General features: G+C 46.6%; 1 protein-coding gene across 3 annotated transcripts; it reads right to left on the bottom strand.

Annotated features, from left to right (window-relative positions):
* Positions 1-777: 777 nt before the first annotated feature.
* On the bottom strand, positions 778-18,095 carry WEE2 (WEE2 oocyte meiosis inhibiting kinase). Of its 3 annotated transcripts, none has more exons than XM_059472109.1 (17): positions 18,057-18,095; positions 17,265-17,636; positions 14,389-14,588; positions 13,806-13,854; positions 12,104-12,276; positions 11,384-11,505; positions 10,022-10,168; positions 9,138-9,239; positions 8,736-8,821; positions 7,678-7,848; positions 7,450-7,592; positions 5,008-5,050; positions 4,107-4,167; positions 3,059-3,199; positions 2,596-2,683; positions 1,988-2,076; positions 778-942 (listed from the first exon to the last, which is right to left on the bottom strand). In XM_059472109.1, the coding sequence occupies exons 2-17, from the start codon at positions 17,595-17,597 to the stop codon at positions 896-898; spliced, it is 1,995 nt and encodes a 664-aa protein (XP_059328092.1). In that variant the 5' UTR covers positions 17,598-17,636; positions 18,057-18,095; the 3' UTR covers positions 778-895. The 3 variants fall into 3 exon arrangements, with proteins under 3 accessions (XP_059328092.1, XP_059328093.1, XP_059328094.1); XM_059472110.1 differs by having other exon boundaries at positions 17,906-18,086; XM_059472111.1 differs by lacking the exons at positions 778-942; positions 1,988-2,076; positions 2,596-2,683; ... (1 more) ...; positions 4,107-4,167; positions 5,008-5,050 and adding an exon at positions 5,274-6,507.
* Between the last annotated feature and the right edge of the window lie 204 nt (positions 18,096-18,299).

The following is an 18,299-nucleotide window of genomic DNA, read 5'->3' as shown; positions in this document are numbered from 1 at the left end:
TTCTAGTATTTTTCTTTCCCTGCTCCATCATGTTGTATTACAGTGGGAATTTCCCCTTCTCTTTTTTGTGTAGTAGAATTAAACACCTTTTAGTTGAGCAACTTCTTGCCAATAACACAGTAACTCTCACTGTGACAACAAAACGCAGTGACACAAGGGCCACTCCCACCCTACGAATCCCGGACCCGGAATGTTTTTGTGTTTTCCACGCAACTCCCGAAGGCACAGCCAAGGCAGCCGCTCCTCCGGCTCCTCCTGACGGCAAAGCACGGGCACAGCACCCCGTCGAGGGACGGGATGGGAATGCTGATGTCATCCTACAGCAAACACCACAACAAACAAGACCTAAGCAGGGTTTGGAGACAGACAATGCCTATGATCAGCAGAGGGGCAGATGCAAATGCACAGGAAGCCTTCTCCGGGTCTGTGACAGAAATCAGCTGAGCACTAATCAAAGCCAATGGCTCTGCTTTCACCTCACTGTCCAGCTGGCTTAGAGAAGGAAAAACAGGGAATGACACTTACAGAACAGAGGGATGTGAAAAGTGAGAGGGGATCAGGCTGGCAGGCCCCACAAGACAGGAGGGAGATTAGGGCAGACAAGGACAGAAGGTTTGAAATTGGCTGGATGCAAAGAGTGACTCCCTATTTATATATTCATCAGCTCAAGAACTGATATAGATGCCTGGGGTACTTCTTTTAAGAAGAAAAAAAGAAAGTAATCCAAAAGATAACAGAGAGAAAGCACACAGGAGAACAAAACACACAGAAATAAGCTCTAGGTAACAAACATTTTATTTATTTCTTAATACTACAGTAATATATGTGACTACAGAATTATGAAGCACAGAAAAACCAAAGGAATGAAATGGCCTGGATCCAAGCACTAAGGACATCACACCTTTTCTCTCACCGAGCCATCACTCAGAAAAATCACATTATCTGAAAAGAAATTTTAAAAAATTAATCTTGAGCATTGTTTTGCCTTGTTGCAAGCCTTCACAAAGCACAGGTATTTGTGTTAAAATAAATTGCTAAGATATGGATTTTGGAACAGAATAATAGTTAATAAAACAGTGTCAAATACGAGGTTCCTTCTCTATCTCCCCTGAAAGCAGACAATTCAAGGTGCCATATGTACCATGAAACAAGTGTGCTAAAGCTGATGAAAAGCTGCTGAACAGTGAAAGACACTAAAAACATTTTTAAATAATGGTTTAATTCTTTGACTACAATCTCCATCGGTTACAGCTTATTTCCCTTTTCCTTTGTCATATTCACTCTGCACTACATACTATACAATATACCATGTCAACAGCCTGCAGGACTATGGGAAGCTCCTACTTCATCAAACCTAAGGAATTTCTAAAGTGCCTTGAGACTGGGCCTCTTGAACAAGAAACCATTAGAAGAATACTAATTAAAAAAGAGAATTGCTTCTCCCTTCCAGTAATTTATCACACTGCTAGCTTTTAAAGAGGCTGCAGAAAAACATCCAGGAATATGACTGTTACATGACTGTTGTTTTTCCTTTTTTTTTCCCTTCCTTTTCCCCTGTCCTATTTTTTAAGACATACTTGTGTAACAGAAATGTTTGCTCTACTACCCAATTAATTTATCCCTCATTCAAAAGCAACACAGGAGCAGCTCTATCCACAATAAAGCTGCAGGATGCTCTGGCTATTTAAAGGCTCAAGGAAGAAGTTGAGTTTCCTAGTTTTCTTTGTTGTGTGTCAAGGCACAAGTCCACTCCTTAACCATTCTGTGGGGTAAGCCAATGACACCAACAGTTTGCAACTGGATACTCTCATTTTCTGTGTGTTCACAAGCAGTGCCAGAGGAAATCTGCTGGTACACACTATCCATTCTCTCTAAATCCCTGAGTGTGGATACTGAGAATGAAGACAAACCAAGCTTCATTTCAGAGGTTCTCCACTCTCTTTTCATTTTAAAAGAGCAAAAGGCACCTTGGTGCTTCACTCCTTACCTGCTATAATTGTTGTGGCCTGTCGCCTCACATTGTTCTTATCTGTGTATTCACCATAATCTATCTTTCCTTCAACAAAGATCCGAGAGCTGAAAAAAGACAAGAATTTGATTTTGGTGAGAGAACTGTGCTGCTGTTTTCCACTCTGTAATCCATTTGGGATTGAATTTAAAATGGGATCCTAAGGACCACATGTTCCAAACCCCTGGCCATGGGCAGGAATACCATCCACTAGATCAGGCTGCTCAAAGCCCCATCCAGCCTGACTCTGAACACCTCCAGGGATGGGGCATCCACAGCTTCTCTGGGCAACCTGTGCCAGGGCCTCACTACCTTGACAGTAAGGTTTACATCCATATATCCAACCTAAATTTCCCCTCTTTCACTTGGAGCCCATGACTCATTGTCTTAGCACTACACTTCCTGATGAAAAGGCTGAATTCAGAATCTGATTCAAAGTACAGAGAGTTTTCTATCAGTTGTTTGCAGCTACTCTGCTAACTTGTTTTATGCCAGCTGTATCTTATTACAGTTCCTGGTCACCATAATTATTACAGTAACACATTATTAAGGCATTAAATCCTCACCCACATTTGTTACTCACTTACCCCTTCCTCACATACTGATAGGTGACATCCCTGAGGCCAGGTCTGAAGACAGAGATCCTGTGCCATGTCGTCTTCTGACTGACATCACCTACGGTACACAGAAGTAACAGAGCTGGATGCCAAATCCTCTTTGTGACACAAGACTCAGAAATTAGTTTCAACACATCAGTATTCTCAAATTATGAGAAGTGATTTGAAAACAGAAGTTTACTAGCACGCCATCTCCCACTTCACTCCAGAACTAAATGTTCCAGTCATCCATATCCAAACAAATTCTTGTGCAGAAGCACAGTTCAAACCAAGACATTGCTTTTTCTGTAAGACAGTGCTCATGCCATTTATTTTTCCCCATCAGTGAGACACACACAAATGCCCCAGCATCTCTGCTGAGCTCAAAGGAGCCTTCCTGCACCCCAGATTTGCCAGTGCAAATGACCTGGGACACGTTGCTGTGCAGACTCACCTCCCTGGCCCACTTCACTATCTCCTGTCCGCCACATCTCATTGGTTGCAAGGGAAAATATGGTAACAGGATTTTTTCCTTCCACTTGCCTCATGATAGGGTCCTGTCCAACCCGACCAAGGAGCTGAACACGATTCATGGCTGAAACAAGAGAGAGCAAACATACAGGTGAATTATGATGATTCTAAACATGGCAAGCCCTCAGTCAGCAGCTTTTCTCAAGGGCCAGGATCACAACTTGTGCACCTCCTGAGCACTTTTTAAGCTCTTGTGACATTTGGCTTTTTCAGACCCCAGCAGATAGTTTACTGTGTCTGTACTGTCATTATCACTGTGAACTAACTGATTTAAAAAGCCAAAGGTTCCTTATTCTTTCTGTTCCATCTCTTTCACGTCCATGTATCACTTGAGACTAAACTGCATTGATGTGACTTTTGTTTCATACCAACAAAACACAGTGCACAGCAGTACCTTTGAAACAAAGTTGCATTGCTGCACTCCATCCTTTGAATGAGAGTCAGTTTTTACACCATTACCAGGCCTAGGCAGACAGAGTCTATCCCTTCTCCACATTCAAGGACAACTGGAAGAGGTCAGGGAAGTACCCCTTGTGCACAATGAGCATGTGGAGTGAATAGTGAAGGCTGAAGTACACCTGCAGCAAACCCTGCTGGGGCAGCAGCACACACACAAGGGCCCCAGGGACTCAGGAGTCTGAGAAATAAGCACACAAGACACCTGAAGGCAGGTCTAGAAACCATGCCAACAGCAGAGCCAAACCACTGCCACAGATAAAGCACAACTACCTGCCCTATAGAGTGGCAGTCTTGGTCAGGGCTTTCTTCTTTCTCCCCCTAAAGTGCTGCTTCAGCTGACAGAGACCAGGCAGGAAGCCACTCAAGAGTCTCTGTGCTTGAAACAACACAATCTTAGGTGCCACACTGAGGGGCCACCATTCCTACTGCTTCTCTCCTGCCCTATTTCAGATGTCCTAAAACCGACATAAACACCATGACTAACAACTAAATTGCATCTCAGGGGTACTTACATCTCTCAAGTACCAGTGAGTTAACCGTGTCAGAGTCATGTCTTACAAACTGGCGTAGCACCTGAAGGAACAGAGAAATGTGAGTTTCCAAGACACAAACCAGGAACAGCATTCACAAGCCTTTACATCTCATCTTCTGAGCACTTGCAAAGGCTCTACAAGTAAGTTCTTTGCCAGGTAACTAATGGGGGACCTGAGGAAAGAAATCTGTTCAGCCAAATGAAGCGAGTAAGATTACTTAAAGAACATCTGGTTAAATCAAAGTTAAAGAGTGCCTAGAAAAAAAAGCATGGCCCAAAGGTACACCTCCAGCAGTTATTTTTGGTACATGTGGTAACTACTGCTTTTCTGTAACATGTAAATAAGAGCGGAGGAGGTTTGTACGAGAGTGAGGGTTTAGTTGTTTGAGCTTTAGCCTTTGGAAACAAACAGGTCTGAGTTCTGCTCCATTTCAGAGATTAACCAGGTGTGCCCCAAAAGTACATCCATCCACTGGAATGAGCAGTGGATGCACTGACACCCTTGTTCCCAAGGCAAGTCGAGGACAAAATTCTCAGTACCGTAAGTGGGAAAGCTGTACTGGAACTACAAATATTCCATCCTAGAAGAAAGGAGGGGGGAAAAAGCCTAGAAGCACTTCTGCTAGAGACCCACGTGCAGAAACTGGGAAAAGGGCTCATTTCCCCGAGCAGGTGGTTCCAGAGCTCACACTTTCTCCCCAAGGGCAGACCCAGCGCCGGGGCCCCGGCCCAGCGGGCACGGCCGGCCGAGGGCTCCGGGCTCTGTCCGCCCCTCCCCTTCCCCCTTCCCCGAGCGCTGTTCCGTGTCCGGCGAGCCGCTCCAGGGGCCGCGGCCGCCGCTCCCCCGCCGCCCCGAGCCCCACGGCCCCGCACGGCCCTACCTGCCACGCCGGTCGCCGCCACATGCTGCCGCCGGGCTCGCACCTGGAGGGAAAAGCAGGGCTGAAGCAGCGCCCCACAGAGCCCCGACCCCGCGCCGCTCCCGCCGCGCTGCGCCCCGGCCGCCGGAACAGGAAGGGGTCGGGCCGCGGGTTCCGGGCGGAAACGCCTCAGAGCCGGGCAGCGCCTGCAGCCCCGGCCCTCGGGGGACCCCGAGGTCGCAGAGGGGAAAAAAAAAAAATAACCAACAAAATTGCATCACTCCGTCATCGGTTAAAAAATGATAAAAGCTTTATTCGCACGAAACGATAGGATCGAACAGTTAAAAGCCAGCGTGTGCAACATCGTCAAACAAACCAGTAAAAGCTGGAAATGAGCGAGTTACCAAGCGCTCCCTTCATAGCAGTGCAGCGCTCTGTCCAACACAAACAAGCGACAAGGACCCCCACAGTTACATTTGGCGGGGAGAGGAGGAAGGGTGTATGAGACCTCAAATACAAAATACATAGAGCCATCAACAAGGGCAACTCCAAAAAGCGGGAAAAGCTCTTTCTAATTGCCCCCATCTTTGCTGAAAGGCTGCAGTTCACAGGCAAGCAGCTGCAGCACCTGCGAGGTACTGCAGGGGAATTGGGGAAAGACAGACCCAGCTACCAACACTCTGCAGCTGTCTCCCCCAGGCGAGCAAGGAATCCTCCCCGACTGACAGAAAATGAGTCGCGTATCAGGGACTAGTCTGTTAGAGCACACTCAGTTACAAAAATATCAATGAATGTTTTTCTTCAACTCCCACTCCTTAATTCAAAGTATTTCCTAGGACTCTGTGTCCCCCCTCAGTGAAACACCACTCAGCTGCATCCTGAGCCCCCAGGACAGCTGTGTGTAACCAGCCTGGCTCCTGATGTGTAGCTAAAACTGGCTGCCATAGTCTCTGCCTGCTTGCTCCTAGAAGGGGCCAGCTGTAGCTGCTGTCTCTCTGCACAGCCATCACCATCCCTCTAAAAATACAATCAGCCCAAGTGTTAAGACAACAAAATCACCAATAACAGGGCTCCACTCAAGAAAGAGGGAAGTGAGTAGAGAAAGTGTCATTCTTTTGTCATGGCAGTTACACTGAGTCTATTAGCAAGGCCCATTACACAAGAAATTAAACAACTAAAAGACTGAGGACAACCTTAAATCCCATTATCCAACACTTGTAAGTCAGTCATTTTCTCAGACATCTCATCATAACTAATAGGGGAACAAAAGAAAAAAAGAAACAGGGAGAGAATATGGGGCATTGGTCTGTGCAGACCCTCTGCTTTCACAGGGCCATTTAGCAGTCTTTGGACACCACAGAAATTCAGAAACCCAGAGTAAAGCTAAAGGAGCGACAGCTCTTCCCTCCCACCAGACGCTTGCTCTTCTGCTTAGAAGAGGTTTCAGACTCTTGTAACTTGGCACTTCCTAAGGCTTGGTCCTTCATGAGGCTCTGGGCAAGGCGAGCTGCTTTAAGTTCCCTGCAGGGGGGAGATGAGGGAAGAGGAAAGGAAGAAAACCATGTCATGTCATGGGCATGAACCCCCAGCAGCTACAGAAGCAAGCTATGAACAATCTTGCACAAGAGGGTTACTGTAGTACTCCAGCACTGCTGGAAAGGGGCAGTTTCTCAGCCCAGAGGGTAACATGAAGATTACTGTAGCTGTCTCTAGAGTTTCTCTGTTTGAAAAGGTAGGAGCTCTTAAGATTTTCCTGAAGAAGACCATGTATCAGGTCAGCAACACACTGGCACCAGTATGGGGAACACCTGGCTCAATTTTTCTCCCATTGTTTCAGATAGTTGTGAGTGCTGAAACTTAGATCAATGTCATCTCATAAATATATAATACCTAAATAATGGCAAATGCTTCTTTTCCATTGCCTTTCTTCCCTTTCTGGTACTTGCTGTTCTTCCAGAGCATTCACTCTTCTTCTGTCTATGCAGAAAACCTCCTCCCCAGCTGAGCGCTGCACTTAGAGGGGTTGTGGGGCAGTTTTTAGATAGATCCCAGCCCCCCAAAACACTGCTGCCAACAGCAGTGAGAGGGAACAAGGGAAAACTGCCACCACCTGATGTTTCACTTCCTTCTGTGCTTAGCCCACTATCTCAGTGCATTATCAATTCCTCATCTACCCACTGCTGCAGGTTGTATCAGCATTTTGCACCACCAGTGGTTGCAGGAAGTGCAGCGTTCACTGTTACAACTCAGCCAGCTCCTGCAAGCCAGAGCTGAAGCACAGCTGCTGCCTGGGCACTGCAAGTCCCTGTTTTACATCCCCATCATCCCCCCAGCTCCAGGCACAGGAACAGGCTGGGGATTTCTGCACATGCATTCTCCCAGCACTACCACCTTCCACTCAAAGCTGGTGACCAGCATGGTTGTGCCCACACCTTCTCCCCTTCATGCCCAAGCCAGCCCTACCTCTCCAGCATGGCAGTCTTGCATTTCTCCATATTGAGCTGCTCCTGGAGCTGCACAGCTTTTCCAGAGGAAGGACGGAGAACAGGGTGCTTGGTGAGAGCCGTGGCAGAAGGTCTCTGTGCTGGGTCAGGGTGGATCATGAGCTGGAAGACAAAGGAGTTCAGAGTCTAACATTCCTGTCACATGCCAGCTGCAAAAGCCACCATCCTGTCAGGAGTACTGCCTCACCTTGAGGAGCTCCAAAAAACGGTGGGGAAGCTTCTGGGGGATGGGTGGGACGTTTCCCTTGCGGATGTGGTGCCACAGGGCCCCGTTGTGGGGCAGTGGTGCTGTCCCAGCTGCCAGAGCCACCGTGAGGGCCAGGGCAAAGATGTCTGCCTTGGGCAGGTAGCAGTATTGCTGCACAGAGAAGGGAAGGGCATTAGAAAGGAACACCTTGCTGCACTAAGCAAAGGTGAGTTGGGCAATGAGCCCAAAAAGAAACAGCCAAGCAAGTGTGTGTGTATGTAGCACTGCCTTCAGTGAGCTGTTTGCTGCTCTTCAGGATGAAAACACTGGCAGCAGGCAGTGCCACTAACCACCAGCACGTTGGATCTCAGCCAGCCATAAGGACCTTGCAGGCCACATTGGGATCACTGCAGTGACTCCAGAGGATGGCCTAACACGTGCGTGCCTCCAGCCTCCACCAGTAAGCCACCCATGCCCAACTCAGACTGAAAGCTGCATCTCATACGTTGGCCCAACAGTTCCTAAACCCACTTGCAGCACAGACAGTGTTAAATAAATACCTGAACTGAATAACACATCCAAGCTGGTTGTTCAACTCCAATTCCCTTTTCATTTGTTGGCCAGAGTGTCAAAGCCACAGTCAGTTTAAGAGGTCTGTTGTGCCTCCCACCACTATTTGTTCAATGTTTGTTTTACAAGGCATCTGTCTGGGTAAATATATTCCTCAATAATCACATCCAGTAGTTTCATCTCCGCTGGATAGGCAAATCTTTAAACTGACAAAGGTTTTGTCTCACTGATCGCTCAAGGGGAATAGTTGCAAGAATCCAATGATAGCTACTTATGAAGTATTTACATATTAAGTATTTACATGATAAGACTCATGCCACCATTGTTCATGATAAAGTGCTAATTTCACAGATTTCACAGCCAGACCAGACAGAAGAAAGAGGAGATAAGGTGAGGAACAAGTCAGAGGAGATAAGGTGAGGAACAAGCTAGACTAATGACTGCTTTACAGTTGATCTCTCCCCACTACCCAGCTCTAGCAGTTTTACCTCTTGCAAAATTTCATTGGCCAAAAAGCGTCTGTCTCCTTCCTCCACCTGAGGGTTTGTTATTGATGTCACATGTCCAAGGTCACCTGAGACAAAGAGCAAGCAGCTGAAATGCAATGAAGCAAACTGAGATGATTCTCCAATAAAAGCCTGCAATTTATAGGCACCAACAGAGAAATACAGAGTAAGAGAGCAAGCCTGCTCCTAACTCAGGAATCTGCACTTGGAAACAAGCACATGAATTTTCTGTGACTTGTCTTCTTAGAGGAATTAATCCTGGTGAGTAATTGGGGCATTCATGACCATGCTATCAGTTCTGTGTGCAAGTCCCTTCAGCCACAGGACACAGCAGTCTCAGGCAGCCCTAATCTTGGGCCAGCTGTAAAGTAGGCTGAAACCTACCAATCTTATACACCACACCAGGAGAGAACTCATCTTCACTGTCACTCTCCTCCTGCCCAGCAGGGCCTGAAACTGCCAGCTTGTGACAGATGAAGATATTACCTGCAAGACAGAGAAGTTTAGCAATGCAGCAGCCTGACAACTTGGTCAAAATCCCACCTGTCAGAGTAGTTAAGCTTTGCAGCCAGAGCAATCATGCACTTCCCACCCAGCAGTCAGCTTTCTGCCCAGCTTACATCCAGCCACACAGCTGGCATGAGACAATTTTATTATGTGCATAAAATATCCCAGTGAAATCAGGTTTCCCCTCCCCCTGCCCTCCATGGGAGAAGCATAATTTCAGCAGGAAAAAAAGAGTTCCCTCTAAAAATATTAACTCTGTGACAAGGGGAAGCATTGCCCTGGAGGTGACCATCCTGCAGAGAGGAAACCTTGTTACTTGTTATTTTTTTATATTATTTTACTTTTTATTATTTTGTTAAACCTTATTACTATTTTTGCAGGACCTTAATCCCCCCAAGGTTGTTAAACACACAAAAGGCAAGTGTTGTGCAACAAGACAGTAAATGAGGAAGTGCCCATCTTGCCTGGCAGCCCTGCTTGCTCCATCAGTATGAAGGTGATTCTCATGAGCTAGGATTACATAGGTCACGAGACACGAGTAAAATGCTGCCAACTATCAGAAAAATCTCAGTTTTAGAGCAGCAGTAGTGGCATAAATCAAAATAAAAAAAAAAAAAAAAACCACCATACACAAGACAAGGGCAAGGTCCTCTTTTCTTTGGAGCACTACAGTCAGTCCACTCAGAAGGATTTATTACATCTCCTGCCCCTGAGGGATCACTAGGAAAACCCTCCACAAAGGAGGAGGGCACTACACTTACTAGGTTTGATATCCAGGTGCACAAGGCCAGAGTTGTGGATGTATTTTAGTCCCATGGAGACTTGCAGCAATATTTCCTTCAGCTCTGCTTCTGGGAAATACTGCCCAAGCTTTGCATTTTCCAGCAGTGCATCCTGGAGACTCCCACCTAGGGGAAAGCAGTCAGTCTGAGACCTGACAGAGGGTTTATGGAACAGCATGTTGGAAACAGCTCAGCTGTCCAGAACAAGAGGCTGGCTAGTGACAAACCCCAACCCCAGCAGCTCTGTGTGCTCTAGTGAGCAAACTTGGCCATCACCACTTGGCTTCAGCCTCCCCACTGCCCTGGAATGCCCAGCAAGGATGCCAACTGCAGTTCTGCCCCATCCTACAGCTCTACATCCTACCAGGAAGGCTGACCTGTTAGCGATGCTGGTGCTGCTGCAAGTGAACAACAAAAAAATTAATTGCTTCTCCTGTGCTTGGATGCAGAAAGCAGGTGTAGGAGTGGTGGAACAAGGAAATTAAGTTCCCACTAGCAAATTTTTGACTGAAAATCATTAACATTCAACACAGTTTTGTGGGTCTCCATTGAGACACTATGGATATTTCAGAGGTAGAAGTATCATAGCCTCTGTCTCCATCAGCCTCAGATGTTCAGCCACCAGAACACAAGCAATACACCGATGCTGCAGCAACGAGCACATTTTGTGTTTGCCTCCACCAGATTTTAGAGCAATACTCCAAACAGCTGGCACCACTGTTCATTAAGCCCCAAGACTACAGCTGCAGTCAAAAGATGAGCATTACATATTTGCTTTCAGCAACTCTGGTAGCTAAAGGCATCTTTCCCCATTTCTCTCAAGCAGTGGTATTGCCAAGGGCAAACTTCAGTAGGAGTTTACCACCCTGCCTGCAGCACCCCATTTGTACTGCGCCTCATCATTTACTCCATTCCTCTGCAGCTATAAGCCCCTTTTTTCTAGTCAGGATTCAAGGTGCCTTCATCCAGTCACCACCCACCTCCATTAAGAGGAAGTTTTGCCAAGATACATGGCCCTTAAGTGAGCAGCTCTTGGGTCACTCATATCAGGTGTTACCTGGACAGTCCCAGCACAACCCTAAGCATCAGTCTGGCTTTTCCAGGCCAGTTAAAACAGAGAAACAGTTTCCAAACCCCAGAAATACAACATTTTGCTGCTTCTTAAACATTAGCACCACTCAGAGCTTCACCTAAATGCTACGTGCCCTTACTGGACTCTCCACAGAAATGCAGCCCCAGGGCAGTTTGCTTTGTTGGAAGCCACAACACCCACATTAAGGTACAGAAGAAGGGAGCTTTGCCCATGCTGGGATCTCAGCCTTGAGCTCAGTGCACCCTTACCATTGCAGTGCTCATTCTGGATTATCATGTGGTCGTCCTCCGCCCAGGCCGAGTAGTAGCGCACGACGTGGGGGTGGTGCCCCAGCACGGCGTGGGCATACACCTCCCGCAGGGCCAGCTGCCTGGGGGACACAGGGAAACAGCTGAGGTGACAGAGGATGCCTGGCTCCAGGAGAGGAGCCCTGTCAAACTCCTGAACCCCTCTGTTCCCCCTTTCTCTCAGGTTTTGACAGACAGACTGGCAAAACCTGCCCTTGCCCAAATGCCCTGAGCAGCTGTTAAAGGAAAGAATTGCTGAGCAAGTCTTTTGTTAGAGGCAAAGGCAGAGCAGCTTCAAAGACTCTGCTTTAGCTACAGGACACCACAAGCTGGTCAATACAGATGAGAGTAGTGCTGGCCATACACAAGGCAGGGACAGCAATATGTCTGTCAAATAAACCTCTTAACAGTTATTGTAAAGAAACTGTCTGGATGGACCAAGGTGTTCAGGTATCCTCACTTTGCAGTGCATGCAACTTCTTCCTTCCCCAGACATTTACATCCAATAGTTGTGTAGTGCTATCTTCCCCCACGCTCCCAGCTGTTATTGTGTGCAGCAGTAGCCAATTCTTGCTCATGGCACCCATCAGATACTTTTAGATCCACACTCCCTCCTTCCCATCACACCTCTCAAGAACATGCCCATCATTTCAACTGGCAGATTCCAGCAAGCACACTCACTCATCTGAGGATCCTGCCAGAGGCCTTTTGGAGCGTTTGATGGCATAAACACATCCATCAAGGCGTTTGATGCACTTGTAGACAGAGCCAAATTCCCCCACACCGATTTTTTCTAGTTCCAGGAACTCCTTCTTGTAGCGGGAAACCATATTGCTCGCCTTCAGAGTGTACCTCTGCAAAATGGCAAAAACAGCAGAGACAAGCAGGAGCTGAAAGCCTCAATAGAGGTGTGCAACACTCACTGTCACTGAGCACCCACATTGCTCCCTCTCCCATTCTGGGTGCTCATCCAGGCTTAGGTGCAGGTGTGTGGCCAGTTCTTGAAACAGAAATTTCAGTTCTTGAAATCACCTTTGACTTGTGTTTTTTGTGACCACTTTAAGGCCACCTTCCCTGGGTTGGCCAAGTTGCAAGGCTGGTTGGTTTTATATAATCAGGAGTTGTTAGCCATAGAGGTAGAAATTGTTAAGGAGAAATTTAGTCTACTTGGGTGTATATGCCTAAACCTCCTTGGGTCACTGCCATGAAATCCCTTCTCCTGACAACCCAGATCAGTTCTTACAGCTGATGGAGTCACTCAGGGATGAACAGTAGGCAATAACAAGGTGTTGGCCTAAAGACAGGACTTGAGAGCCTATTTTGAGCTCAGGAGAGAAGCTTGGTGTGCTGGCTCTGTGTGAGCCCAGCTATGCAAGAGCAGCTCTGCCCTGGCAGCTGAGGTTGCCTGCAGCCAAGGCCATTCTGTACCAGCTCAGGCTCTGCAGGTTTGAAGCACCAGCTGTTGGCTAATGGCAGATTAGCTGCTCTCAGTGCATTTGTTTGCATTCCCACTGATATCTCACCCAGAGACACTTTTCCACAAAGAGTTGAAAGCTGGCAGAACTGCTGGAACATAATTATTGCTACAATAATGGCCACTAGGTATCTAGGAACTGCTGGTACTGCTGGGAGAGTGATGCCTACTGGCAGGGAAAGTAAGTAAAGAAAAGCACTGGAGCATGAAGTGAACAAGAGTGGTCTAAGTGATTTTTCTCCATCCCTTACAGGGACAGCAGCTCATGTTGCTCAGTGGTTCCCACAGAAACTGCTGTGATTGCTGCAGTTTATGGTACAGAGGAGGAGGTAAGAGTTGGTCCTCACAGCCAGTAAAATGTGTCTCACATGAAGCAGCAGCCCTTCCCAACAGATTGCATTTCATCAGGCAGCTGTATTTTACACTAGGTTAAAAGCTTGGCAGCACAAATACCTCCTAGTACACAATTTTATACCTATATTACATACATACATCTCATTAGAAATCAAGCAGAATGATATTCCAGTAATTCACAGGTTACTTGAGGCTTTCTTCTAGGTAAAACAATAACTGTGGCAGCCCGGATGTTGCCTGGTAGCAGATTTGGTCTGCAGGTGCAGTTTTTCCAGGGAGACCATCTGCCTGCAGTCCCAGTCTCCTCGGCTAGAGGGTACCGTTGTCCTTCCATAAACCTGGCTATTGCAGTTACAAACAATTCCACCTTCTCCAAGTTCGTCATATCAAACAAATGTTAACAAAACATTCGGCTTAGACCTTTTCTGTCATAGGTATTTATCATCTGGCATGGTGCCATGGTTTCTACTCCAATAACAGAATAAATTCCATCAAACACCAAGCTTTCACAAACACCTTATCCACTCTGTGGGAGGAAAATGCACAGACACTCACCTTGGTAGGGAGCTCCTTTTTAATCTGGCTTCCTGGATGAGGATCATTCCTATAAAAGAAGATTAGGAAAGTCTACTGTATCATTTCAGTGCAGCAATCCAGCTGGGTTTGAAATTAAAATATATTTTAAATGAGCCTCCAAACCTTGCTTCACAGTCCAATCATGTATTTTATAGAGTTGATAGACAAGTTTTTAGTTGAGCTCTTAAAGACTGCAGTCCCAGGTTGGGAATTCTTTGTTCCCATTTGGGAGGCCTCCACAAAGGAATTTCAGCACTGCCCACAGGACAGAGTGGCACAGTCCAGAGGCATCATTCTCCTCCTTATTCCTGCTGAAGCTGCAGCCACAGCACCAAAGAGAGCTGTTGATTCCCCACTTACCTTTGTGAACAGAGGCAATGACTGATTTTTATTTATACTTCTGTTACCTTTATACCTCTGCTAACATTTACTCTACACCAATGAACACTACAGAAGCAGGTGATTCATTGTTAGCAAATAATTCCAGATACTGAACATCTCCATTGCTTATCCCCTTCCAGCAGCCTGATTTCAGCCTGCTGCCCAAGAGGAGCTCACTCACAGCTCTCCTGCAGCCTTCCTCTTGCCGTTGGGATGGAAGAGCGTTTGTCGGTAGGACTCGGGTGTGAAGGGGTTAATGTTGACAAGGGAAGCGTGGGAGGAGTCCTCAAGGTCAGCGCGGGGAGTGAGCCTCAGGTGCCGGAGGCCTTTGGCCGGGACCTTTGTGGCAGATGAAGGAAAAGCTGTCTTCGATAACAGGCTCTGTGTTGAGAGAGGGAAAAATAAGTGGCAAATAAACCAGGACATGTTTTTGTTGCTATTTCAGAATAAAATTCTTGTTCTCCTGTAACTCAAGGAGAACTCAGCTCCCTTCCTTGGCAGAGCTGAACCATGAAATCCCTGTGTCCGTAGTTTAGTCCCCACAGTTTTCATTTTCCACAAAGCATTCCATTTGTTAATGCCCTTTGTTAAGCCCTTTCATAGTCTATTCCCTGCTCACTTAGGCGATGCCTGCAGAGCCATTTTGGCAATCACAGTCCTCAAGAGGAGCCAGCTGCTCCCCTTTCCCTCCTACAGAGAGGTAGAAACTGCATCATATGTTCCATTAACATGGAAGACCTAGTTCTGCCAGGCATGGACCATTGCATCAGTTCAGCCAGGACAGGTTTGTCAGGAGATGAGCTAGAACACCAGCCAGATTTCCCAGCACTTAGCAGCATTAGGATAGGGGAAGTTGCTAGAAATATTTTTTAATAGCAAAGCAAAATGAACCCATTTCTCCTCATGAGTAAAAATCAGAGTTTCAGAAATATAAATTCAGAAAGAAGCTCTGGATCTTCTATAGTTCCCCTTGCCACAGAGCACAGGCTATTGTGTTTTACTCACTGGTCCATACAAAGTATATTCAGCAGTCTTGAGCTGAAGACAAAAATCTCCTCACTCTGATTTGACTCCTTCAGTAAACATCAGCTTTTAAAAAATGTATGTTTGGTTTTGATTTGTTTCAGCTTCAAGAGAGTGGTTTACAGTCTAAAGGATTATTTAACATCATGTTTTCTTCTAGTTAAAAGCCCTTTAAGAACACAGAAGTCTCCCTGCTGAAGATCAAGGCACTCATATATTTTCAATCCCACAGTGGTCTCACTATAACAATCCTGGAGCCACATCTCCACTCACATCTGGTGGCTCTGCCTGCAGTTTTAGACAGGGCTCTGCTCTCCCATTCTTTCTATCACTTTCAAATGTTCTAAGGCCAAAGCTCCCAGATTTGTCTACAGGCAGATTTAGGCCCTTTGGAGCCCATCTTTTGCAGCATGCTTGGAAAACAAGACCTTTATCCCAGGAGAGAAAGGAAAATAAACGGTTGATTTAATGTGATTGCTTATGGGCTACAAGATCACAAACTACAAGCAGCATGTTTTGAATCATCCAGCCAACATGTACACAATGCACACCCTGAAAGCAGCCTTCACTACCTGCAGCCCATCTGCTCTGGGAAAGATTTTTATACACCTCTATTGTGGTTTAACACCAGCCAGCCACTAAGCCCTCTGCTTTTGAACCCTTTGCTCACAACTACAATGCTTCCCTCAGTGGGATGGGGAGCAGAAATAGTGAAACACAAGTAAAGCTTGTGGGTTGGGAAAATAATTTAATTATTAAAATAAAATATAATCATTATTATTGCTATGAAAAGAGAAATAAAACCCAAGACAGACAAGTGATTCACAATTGCTCACCACCTGCTGACTGATGTCCAGCCCATCCCTGGGCCCTAATCAGCCCCTCCTGGCTAATTTCCTTCTGTTTATATGTTGAGCATGACATCCTATGCCATGAACTTTCCTCTGGGTTGTTCCTGGCAGCTGTCCTGGCTTTGGAGCCACACAGCTGCAGGTGCTTCTGCTCACTGGCAGAACATGGGAAGCTGAAAAGTCCTTGACTTTGGGTAAACACCACTCAGCAACAACCATGTTTCAGCAACTCTGTCCTTAGGCCCAAAATCACAATGCAGTACCAGTTACTAGGACAAAATTAACTCCATCCAAAGCAAGGACAACTTCTCACCTATGTTAAGCTGAGATTTAGGGAGATTTCTTATAGGGGGTCACTGCAGGAAATTTTTTGAGGAATGCCCTTTAGATGCTTTCCCCTAGAGTGTGGCATGCCATTCTTCAGGAAATATTGCCACACAGTCAATCATATGAGGCCAGAGGTTCATCCTTCTCTCCACACAATCAGGTTTTTGGAGGAGGACAGAAGTCAAAGCCTAGCTCAGAAGCATTAAAGCACAGATCTTCTGTGTGCCACTTAAGCAAAGGAGCAAACAATCTATCAGCAGAGCAGGAACATCGAGAGAAGAGCAACAGCCACGCTTCACTGCGGGCCTGGACTGCTCGGAGCCATGCACACACCAGAAATCATCTGGGAACAGAGAAGCTGGTGCCAAGTCTCCACCTGTGCTTACTCAAGACAAAAAGCAGTTGTATTCTACTCTCTCCAAAAAGTTAGGTATAAAACAGGGGCTGAGATCATTCTCACAAGAAACTGGCTCAGTAGCTAAGTTGTATTTCAGGACAGTGACACAGGTGAAGAGGGGCAGCTCATATTGGTTTGCTACCTTTTCCATAGGAGATTTGCTGCCCTGAGAACAAAGCCCTGCTTTCTTCAGATCCACTGAGCAACTCTTTCACACAAGAAGGAACACTGTGACACTGGACAACAAGCTGGCTGGAGCTGACCACTCCTGCCAGGTGAAGTACACATCCCAGCCAATAACACCATTTCCAGTTTCCAACACAAAACCCATTAGCATCCAGAAATGTGCTGAACAGAGCAGCAAGTGCAGCTGCCCACCTCCAAGCTGCCCCCAAACCATGAGCCTCTTGAAGGGAGATGCATTTCTCTCCCACAGAGGCACCCCAGACCTGCCATTACCTTAGGAGTGTGTGGGGTGTCACAGAGCTGCAGCTTTTTCCAGGTGATGTGCAGTGGTGTCTCAGGTTTACTCCAGCTCTTGCTCACAGATGGGGAAGACTTCAGGGTGGGACTCATCCAGGCTTTTGTTCTGCTTAGGAAAATCTCACTAAGCTTTCTCTGAGGGGTTTTTGGCAGAGGACTGCTCTCTTGCCATTTCTGGAACTCTGAGCTTCTAGGGGGGCTCAGGCTCAGGGAGTCCTCCTCATTTACACTTCTTTCTTCACTCTCCTCACCACAGCTGGAAAAGTCCAGCCGCTGGATGAACTCATTGTTGTTGTCCCAGTCATCCATGTTAGCACATGAAACAGAGCAGGTAGAGCTGATACTGGCCTGTTTTGTTAAAGACACAAAGACAGCATTATTTACACATAAACTATCTTCTTGCCTTCTTCATCAAGGCATGAGTTCTGCTGACCACACTCTGCAATCTCACACACACAGAAACCTTGGTCATTCATCAGTGTAACCAGACAGCATTGGTTAGTGAAGAACACCCCAGAATTACCAGGTTCAAAGCCATTCCACTACTGCTCCAGTAAAAACAGATTTTTGCTTTTTGCCTTATTGGCATAAATCAGGTACAAATCAGAAGCCACTACCTTTGCCAGTAAGTTTCCAAGAGAGCTCCACCATCCCTTATTCCCATCACACAGGGAAACACATACTAAAGAATAACACAGCCTCCACTCACTCTCTTCTACATTAAATTTCTCAACCAATAGGGAGAAAAAAAAATTCCATGCTACATACAGCTGTAAAAGCAGAGGGTGCCCCAGGGAGTCACCAGATACCCCACAGACAGACTCCCCCCTGCCCTGGGCCATTTATAGCCACCCCACCCCTGAGCCAATGCTAATGGGAAACAGCTGGAGCTTGGCAGCACCTGTCCATAGTTTCCTGGTGGATGAGGAATTCTCTCTGGATGTGGATTTGCAGTGCCAACAAGCAGCTCTGCAGGGAGCCTGACTCCCCTCAGTCTGAGTCATCTCCCTG

Source organism: Ammospiza nelsoni, chromosome 5 (genome assembly GCF_027579445.1).
Source record: "Ammospiza nelsoni isolate bAmmNel1 chromosome 5, bAmmNel1.pri, whole genome shotgun sequence".
In the NCBI taxonomy this organism is placed as follows: domain Eukaryota; kingdom Metazoa; phylum Chordata; class Aves; order Passeriformes; family Passerellidae; genus Ammospiza; species Ammospiza nelsoni.
This window is presented reverse-complemented; position numbering and strand designations above follow the sequence as displayed.